Source organism: Eubalaena glacialis, chromosome 6, assembly GCF_028564815.1.
Source record: "Eubalaena glacialis isolate mEubGla1 chromosome 6, mEubGla1.1.hap2.+ XY, whole genome shotgun sequence".
NCBI classification, from domain to species: Eukaryota; Metazoa; Chordata; class Mammalia; order Artiodactyla; family Balaenidae; genus Eubalaena; species Eubalaena glacialis.
Window position 1 is genome coordinate 3522424 of NC_083721.1, and position 9432 is coordinate 3531855.

General features: G+C 53.3%; 1 protein-coding gene across 1 annotated transcript; it reads left to right on the plus strand.

Moving 5' to 3' along the window:
- Positions 1-4123: 4123 nt before the first annotated feature.
- On the plus strand, positions 4124-8896 carry TFF2 (trefoil factor 2). Its single transcript, XM_061192685.1, has 4 exons — positions 4124-4208; positions 4878-5027; positions 5920-6066; positions 8730-8896. The coding sequence occupies exons 1-4, from the start codon at positions 4124-4126 to the stop codon at positions 8894-8896; spliced, it is 549 nt and encodes a 182-aa protein (XP_061048668.1).
- The last annotated feature ends 536 nt before the right edge of the window (positions 8897-9432 follow it).

Sequence of the window (9432 nt, forward strand, 5' to 3'; positions counted from 1 at the left end):
TCTTTTTTGGTGAGTTCCAGTATCTTCCTGTTGATGATTGTTCAGCAGTTAGTTGTGATTCCAGTGTTCTCGCAACAGGGAGTGAGAGCACATCCTTCTACTCCGCCATCTTGAACCAATCTCCAGCTCACTTGTCATTCTTAATATGCTTCCCTGTAATGCAGTGTGTCTTCCTGCCAGTTGCTGTAAAAACATTTTAAAATTACTGATTTTCAACAATTTGATCATGCTGTGCCTTGATGTGGTTTTCTTTATCTTGTTTGGCATTCATTGAGCTTCTAGGATATATGAGTTTATATTTTTCATCAAATTTACAAAAAAATTTGGCCATTATTTTTTCAAATACTTTTTCTTGCCCCAATATTTCTTCTTCTCCTACTGGTACACTAATTACATGTATGTTAGTCTGCTGACACTGTCTCACAGGTCACTGAGGTTCTGTTCCTTTTTATTTCAGCCCTCTTTCTCTCTGTGCCCCAGTTTGGAGAGTTTATACTGCACTGACTTCAAATAAATCAGCCATTTCTTCTAAAGTATCTAATCTAATTAGAATTTTTCATTTCAGATATTGTCGTTTTCATGCCTAGAATTTCCACCTGGTTCATTTTTAGTTTCCATTTCTCTATTCAGATTTTAAAATGTGTTCCCTTGTTATATTTCTATATTTCTCTTTAAGTAATTGAACATTTTAATGCAGCAACTGGTCTGTTTCTATTCTCTGTTATTTCCAGTGATTACAAGTCCTGCTTCTTCACACATCTAGTAACTTTTGAGTTTGTGTTGAACATTATGAATGCTATGTCATGTGTCTGGATTTTGTTGTCTTCCTTAACAAAATGCTGAGTTTCGTTCCGTTAGGCAGTCAATTTACTTACAGATTAACTTGATCTTTTAGGACTTGTTTTAAAGTTTTGCTAGAAGGGGTATAAAGTGGCTTTACTCTAGAACAAGATCAAGCCTACTCTTATGGCATGTTATGGACTGAATGTTTGTGTCCCCCACCACATTCATATGTGGAAGCCATAACCCCCAATGTGATGCTATTAGGAGGTAGGGACTTTGGGAGGTAATTAGTGTTGGAAGAGGTCATGAGGATGGAGCCCCCATGATGGGGTTAGTGCTCTTATAGAAAGAGACAGCAGAGAACTTACCCTTTCTCCACCAGGTGAGCACACATTGAGAAGGCCACCATCTGCAAGCCAGGAAGAGAGCCCTCACCAGAACCCTACCCTGCAGGCACCCTGATAATGAATTTCCAGCCTCCAGAACTGTGAGAAACCAAGGTCGGTTGTTTAACCCACCCACCTGTGGTATTTCGTTGTGGCCACCCAAGCTGACTAAGACATGGCATGGTTGTTCTATGTCCCTACTCAGTGCTTGGATGGCCAACAAGCCTTTCCCCTGGGGCTGGTCAGAACTCATGTGAATCTGGCTGCTGACAGCCCTGTCTCCTTGGTGTGTGTTCCTTCCTGGGAGCTGTTTCTTCCTGGCCTTGTGTGTGTGGCAGCTTAGCATCTGACTAAACCCCAGGGAGCCCCCAGTCCTGTTTCAAGTGCTCCCTCTCCTCCGGCCCCCACCCTGGAAACCCATCACCCTGTGGCCTCTGATTCCAGCCTCTGTCCCTCAGCCCCATGAGCCTCTGATGCTCTGTGGCCAGACTGTGTTTCTAGACAGAAAACCAGGTGACCTTGGGCCTCCCCACACTGCTTCCCTTTCTGTCCCACATAGCCTGTTGCTCAGCATCTGTAAACGGTTATTCCACATAGGTTTAGAGTTACTTATGGCAGGAGGAAGGGTCTGGTACCAGCACCTCCATAATAATCAGAAGTAGACTGACATGGGTGACGTCTCAGGGACCCCCCCATTTGGCTTCTGTTTCCTTTGAGAACTGATAGGTAACATCACTACAAAGAAGAATTGCAATCCCACTAGGTGCGGGATGGGTCTGAGACTGGGCGCTCCTGTGGCAGCACCAGCTAGCACAGCAGGTGGGGTGGGAGGGCCTGGAGACGGTCAACGGATGGGTACACCTGGGGGTGATGAGACGGGGGGGAGCAGGTGGAGTGGGGACCATGGGAACCAGGCTGGAGAAGGAGGGGAGGGGGAGACGCAGACGGTACGGTGCTCACAGAGGGGAAGCCGAGGGGTTAAGGGACTGGAGAGTTTAGGTGTAACCAGGAAGCAGTAGAAGCTTAGACATCCTGAACAGAAAGGACCTTCGCATGTCCTCTTTCAGAGGTGGAGTACGGGTTCTGAGTGTGCTCATGGGAGGGGTGGCAGAGTGGAGGAGGGATGGAAGTTCCCAGAGATGAGGAGGATGTAAAGACCTGAGCTCCTGCGGCTCTGGGTGAGATGTCCCTGGAGTGCTGAAGCCACCCAGGATGTCACACATCTTGGTGTGACAAGGGACACAGCGAGCGCGGTGCTAAACCCTTAACAAGGAGCAGGCTGACGGTCAGCCGATGACGGTGGGGCAGGAGCCTTGAAGGCGGTACAGTCACAGATGCGACTCCGAGGAGCGTGGTGACACTGGGGCTCAAGGTCAATGTCCAGCCCCCAGCCTGAGCCCACGTGATGGGCGCACAGCCACCCAGCACAGTTTAGAGGTTGTGCCGTGCATACAGCTCCACGTTCAGGCGGGTGCCACTCATACTGCAGACATCGTATCTATCGTAATGACTTCCCCACAAGTGGAAGTAACTTGTCTTGAAGAACATGTGCCTTTTTCTAAAAGCACAAAAATACCATGTGGGCGGATGGTGCCCTGGATGGGGGCCTGAGCACCTCCACCTGAGATGCATGCAAGAGGAGCATTTCAGGGAAGATGCAGGCTTCCGTTAGGGCCAGAGCAGGTCAGAGACCAAGGGACTGATAAGCCGTCTCTTTGGCATGGATCAGGCAGTTTCAGCGGGAATCCGGGAAGGGCCAGGAGGGCGCAGTGGGAAGTCGGGCCAAGGGGGAGGAAGCAGAGAGGAAAGTGGAGATGAGAATCTGGGGGAAGAGGGAGGACTTGGGGCCCTATGTCTTGGTGATGACTAAGAGTGACAGGGGCGCAGTGGGGAAAGGTGACTTTCTCAAGGTTTGCAAAGATAGAGTCATGGTGGTTGCTCAGTGGGGGAATAGGCAGGGGTCTGGAGCGTCTGGAGCTGGATCTGGCAGAAGCCCTGAGCTCTCCAGACCCTGAGGACCCAGGGTTTCAGATTCCATGCATCTCTGGGTTCCTGGCTGCTCAAGCCGTGCTGGACAGATTGGTGGTTCCTGGAAGTCCCCCAGAGTAGGGAGTTTACGATCCTCTCTTTCCTCCACATCACATCTTTCCTCTTTGTGTGTTGTGTGTCTCATCTCCATTTCTCTTTTCTCTCTTTGGGTCCCATCCACAGAGTCTTTTCCCTAGAGCATCTTATCCTGGGCATAGGCTGGCTTACAGGTGCCATCTTTTAGGAAACACCAACAGTTCCCATGGAAGAAAAAAATGACACACTTCAGGCTTTGCTGAAACGAACTTGTTGCTTCTACACTCATCTGGGGCTGTTCCTTATACCCGGACAGCTTCATCTCCACGAAGGGCAGCCCCCTCCCCAAAACAGAGACAAGGAGATACAGACCGGGGCTGAGAGAGGGGTCTGCGGCCCTGAAGGAGGGTCTCCTGCCTTCCTCGGAGACCCTCCCATTCCTGGAGGAGGGGTCTTCTCTCTGTCCACGGCTGGCCCAGTCATTTTCCCCAGTAGCCTTGGGCCCAATATTTAAAAATTCCTGTGGTAGCCAAGTACTTTATCAGGAGAAATCCATGACCTCTCCCTTCCTGGGTGGGACCCCGTGAGTACCCAGCACCACACGTGCACGTGGCCCGTCTTCCATGTTGGCATCCTGGCACGACCTGGCTCCCTGCCTGGGTCGGGGGAAGCCTGACTGTGCTCGGGGAGCCCGGAGTCCTGCTCTGTCACCACTTGGCCCTCCAGCCAAGCTATCTCAGCTCCTTTTCCTAACAAAGGTTCCAAAGTGTCGGTGCCACGGGGAGAGAGGAGGTTATCTTGCTTGCTGAGCAAACAGGGAGAAGCTTATAAAACAACCCCCCGCAGTGGGGAGTGTGCAGTCTTCTGGCGGCCCTGGGGTGCAGCTGAGCATGGACATGGGACCCCGCTGCGCCCGGCTCCTGGCTGTGCTCCTCCTGCTGGGGCTGTGTGCCCTGGTGGGGGCCCAGAAACCTGGTAAGCGAGGGCTCAGACCCTCGAGGGGCCGTGGGGAGCACGCGGGCCAGCGAGCCTGGGGAGGCCTCTAGTGCCCCGAGCGCAGGGAGGCCGTGAGAGGTCCGCGTTTTCTGCCCCTCAGGGTGTCTCTGTTCATGTTAGTTTCCCTCAAAGAGAAAAAGCAGGCGATGAGTTAACTTGAGAAGGGAAGCAGCTGGGAAGGTGCCCTAAGGTTTGGGATGCTAGCCACACAGCCAGCTCCCGTGTGTGTCCACCCGCTTCCCCGCCACTCAGGAAGGACAGCAGGGGGGCGTTGGAGGGGGGAGAGACCTCCCAGGAGGACCCCCTTCAGGATCAGTGGGATGGCCTCAGGCTCGGGTGGGCGGGCTCCAGGAGGGGCTGGGTGGGAGGCCCACTAAGGGCTCCTAGGAGTCCGGCCTTGCTCACTTTCATCCTGACCTTGGCCTGAGTGCATCTGTCCACCCTCTTGCCAGAAGGTTTTATTTTTAAACTAAGAAAACACTTTCAGCTAAACCCTGTCAGTTCCTCTGAAGGACACTGGCTGCTTCAAATACGAGCAAGATAAGACAGCCTTTCCCAGGGTGGGAGTGGCACTGATGGGGGTCCTGGATGTGCCCGAGGGCTGCGGGGCGAGTGCGGGGGGCTGGCTGACCCAGGGCCTCTCCACAGACCCCTGCCAGTGCTCACGCTTGAGCCCCAAGAACAGGGTGAATTGCGGCTTCCCAGGCATCACCAGCGACCAGTGCTTCTCCGCCAGCTGCTGCTTCGACTCCAGCACCCCCGGGGTCCCCTGGTGTTTCAAGCCTCTCCCCAAGCAAGGTAATGTCCAGGAGAGCTGGGACCCCCTCCCGTGCCCCGGCTGGCAGCCCAGGACCTGGCTTCTTAGGGCTCCAACACCACCTGGGCCAGCCCCAGGGAAGGGAAAACGTGCCCCGACCCCCATGTCCACACTGGACCCCAAGGGTCAGCCGTTTGCCCTTTTGGGGAGACTTGTGGGAATCCGTTTGACTGTATTTGAAGGAAAAACAACTCTGAGGCCCCTCTTCGTTGTGGCTCCTGAAGAAGCTTCTAACGGACATGAGGCATTAAAATCAGGGCATTATTAACATAACTGCAAACAAACCCCAAATGTTAAGAAATTCACTTAAATCTTCTTGAGTTACCTTTTGAGAGTGAGTTTTGTGCCTGTGCATATTATCAATTTAGAAGGTCTGTGTGCGAAGCTGATCCGTGTGTGTAGAACTGAGTACCCTGGCCTCCCGTCCACACCCCCCGAGGCTGCCGGTCAGAGGCTCCTTGGCTCCGGGGGAAACAGGCCCGATGGCTGGTTGTTGGTTGGCTGGTTGTAGCCGGGGTCTCCCGGTAGTGGAAGCATCGCTGGGTTTCAATTCTTTGGTCTAATGCTTTACATCCTTAAAGGGTCCCCACAGGAGGTACAGTGAGCCGCCCCACTTTACAGAGCAATGTCAAGTCCAGGGAGGTGAGACGATTTTCCCTGCAGACCTTCTGACTTTTGGCATCAGGAGGAAGCGGTGGCCACCTGCTGGCGCCCACTCTTAGTCCAGGGGTGACAGTCTCAGAAGCCCCTTGTGCTACCCCGAGCCTGTGAGCCCAGCGGTGCTCCCCTGGGAGGATGGGATGGACGTGTCCGGTTAGCTAGCTGGCCTAACTGAGTCCCCGTGTTGTCCCCAAATCCGGTGGCGCACGGCAGAGTCAGAGGAGTGTGTCATGGAGGTCTCGGCCCGCAAGAACTGCGGCTACCCGGGCATCAGCCCCCAGGACTGCGCCTCCAGGAAGTGTTGCTTCTCCGACGCCATCCCCCAAGTGCCCTGGTGCTTCTTCCCGCTCTCCGTGCAAGGTAATGTCCGGTTCCTGGACAAGCATGATTCTCGAGGGCGGTGGGAGCTGGGGCGGGGGAGGTCCTAGGCTGGACAGGATGCCTGATGCCATCCCGGCCAGGCCCCTGGACCCAGTGGGTGACCAGTTCAGGAAAAAGTGTACTCGTGTAGGAAGCCACCTTTACTGTGAACCAGCTCAAAAGGCAATTCCAGAATGTTCTCAACAACGACAGCTTCTTTTTAGTACGTTAAGCCCTCCAGCCTTCCCACTGTGTCTTTTGGATGGTTGTAAAAAGCATCCCTTTCTCAGCCGCCCCCCGCCCCAGGTCCCAGCACAGTCGGGTGGTGTCACTATTTTGGATACTTTGAATGCCACGTGCTGTGCTGGGCATAGTGAGAGGGACCCAGAGTGAAGCAGATGTGTTCTCTTCTCTCGTGGACCCCGCTGTTCTCTCCCGTGACCACGAGTGACAGGTCCTGCCCCAGCGCCAGTCCCAAGAGAGCCCATCTGCCCTCCCCCACCCCTCAGTTACAGTGTGTCCCTGACACTGAGTTTGATAAGAGCAAGGGAAGACCTGGTATTCCAAAAGATGGGAGGAATGCACTGATCCTTCAAGGATGCCTCTTCCCATTTTGAGGAAATCAATGTGCTCTAAAGAGCATGGCCTCTACTTTCAGAAATTTCCAAGTGATGTTTTGTGTGACCTAAGTGTCTACCTGGAAAATTACCAGTTATCTGGGGAGAATGGACTCCCAGAGGGCATCTGGCCCCAGGGGACTGTGCCCCGCAGGCAGCTCCTTCTCCAGCAGGGACGGCTGGACTAAGGGCTGTAGCCCCGTGAACCCACGGGGCCTCCTAGCGCAGGTTCCCTTGGCTCTCTGACGCGCTCACCAACCATGTCATGTTTAAATTTCTAGACTGTCATTATTAAGAGGCAGTGGCTTCAGAGAACCCCTCAGGCTCCTTGGATGTCCTGAAACAAAAGAAGAATATGCACCATCTTACAGTTTCAGATTTCATGTTTCCCGAATTCCTGGGTTTTCTTAATCTGCTTTTTATCCTTTTCAATGGCTTCACATGCAATTTCTTCAAATAAAGAAAACCCTTAAAATCTGCTAAATTTCATTTTGGCTTCATTGACACAGAGGTGGCCATAGCAGTGTGTGTGTGTGTGTGTGTGTGAGAGAGAGAGAGAGAGAGGTTGAGAGTACAAGTATGAGTGTGTGTGTAATTTTAATATTCTTTCATTTGCTAGAAGAGCAAGAATTCATCTAATACGTTCAGGCTACTCTGACAGTGAAAAAGTATTGCATGTAAGGAATTTCAGAATCCATGATCCCTTTATAACTCTCATACTAAATCACTGTATAAAAATTCAAATGATTTTACCTCAAAAATCATACTAAAAATTATATGCTGCTCTTGCAGCAACATATAATTTCAGATTGCAATTACAAAACTGCTTTGCTTTTACAAATGCATCACAGACCAGTTGCTTTTGAAATTCGTGCCAGGCACCCAAATACCTCTTCCAAAGGTGAGTCGGGGCTTGTGCCAGATTAACTCCTATGAGTTCTCCCCTAGGCTTGGGAGCACACAGCTGCAGCATCCATCGTGTTGAGATTTGAAAGCTGTTCCAAAGAGGTAGTTGACAGCTTCCACCAAGGCTTTTATGAAGCTTGTGGGAAAGTCGTTGCGTGAAAGATATTTCAGGCATCTGGGTGAAGGGGTCCTGGCATTCTTCGGCTCAAGGGTGGAAGTGCAGATGGGTGACCCCAGGCCAGACTTTCTGTGGCCTGTCCCTCCTCCCTAACCCTCCTCCAGCCCAGGGCCTATGGTCACCCTGGAAACCCAGGGCCTCTCCTTCTGGGTGACACTGGCTTTGCATTGAAAGGAGGGAATTTTAAAAACTGTTTCTTTCAGGAAGGGACTTGGCCTCTCATCCCCTCTCGGGACCCATATTTTGAGAAGGGGGCCCCATACAGTCTTAGGTCACTGTTGCATCTTTATCTTGCTAATAACACACACATAAGCTCCATGAAACAACGGCTCTTGCTGGAACACAGGGTCTGAAACACTCGAGACAAGTGGCCGGTGGAGACAGGCGCGGCCTTAGTGAATTGATTCCTCACCGGGAGCCGTGTCCTGACGTGAGGTTCGCCTGTCCCGAGTCAGCCCCGCCCTCCGCCCCCGCAGAGCCAAGGCCGGCCCTGGTATTGGCACATTGGGGAAAGGGTCTTTGACACATGAATTCTTCGTACCCACACCCCCGGGCTGGGAATTGGGCTGTTCTGCTCCCAGAGCAGCCCCGGCTGTCTTGGATGTGGGGTCTGGTGGAAGCTTTTGGTCTCAGGCCTCCTGTTCCAGGGCTGTAGGTGCGGGAGCCCTGGCTCTTTCTCAGGAGTCCTCGCGCACGACCCCAATCCCACCTCCTCTCCTACATTCTCTCTGACGCATTGACGCCCTCATTTCCCAGCCGGCTCCTGATGGCCCTTCCGATAACTGAGCGCAGACTTTTAGATTGTGAAGCAATTTCAGCAGCGTTCCCCGGGCGGGGGATCCTTAGGCCATTTAAATCTGTTTGACGTTATTTCGATAACTCCTCTTGCCCCAGCGCCATTGATTACAGGGAACGGCGTGGCCCCCAGAGTGGTTCAGACCGTCCCCGTCCCCCTTCTGTAGGTGGCCCATGGGGAGTGTCCTGGTTGCCCCCGGAGCAGCAGCTGGTGACATCCGACCCCCCTCCGTCAGACAACCGACCTTTCTTCCTCCCCCCTCCATCCCCTCCTCTGCTGGGCCTAGGCCCTCCAGGGGCACCCATAGCCCCGCTGGGCTCAGCTGGGACATAGCTGATGGTGGAGAAGGGCGGGCTTGGTGCAGAGGGTCTGGCAGGAGGAGGGGACGGCAGCTCCGCCCCTCACTCCCACTGTCCTGGTCCCCTGGCTCCGGGGCTTCACCCAGGTCCTTGCCCGGCTGCTTCAGGTAATGAAGGTGCTTTGAGAGGCAGTCACAGGAGAGGGGATGGGCCAGGTCTTTGGGGCGGAAACAACAGGAGACATCACAGTGCTCGTGTGTGACCTTGGGGAGGTTCTCCACATCTCCTGAGATGTGGTTAGAACAGTATCGGGCACGTAGCGAGGGCTTCATGACAATTAGTGCCAGTTATTGTTATAGTCACATATACTGACCCCGATGGTCCAGGCCCTATTAAGTGGGGGGACAGATGGGATCTCCTTACCTCAGTGCCTGATCATCAGCCCCTCCAAGGTCACCCCTGCTGATGCAGGAAGGCTAATCCCTGCCAGGTCCCCTCCCTGGGGGTCCTTCTGTGGCCCTGGCTAATGCCATGGTCCTAGTGGACAGCTGTACCCACAGCAGGCTGGTC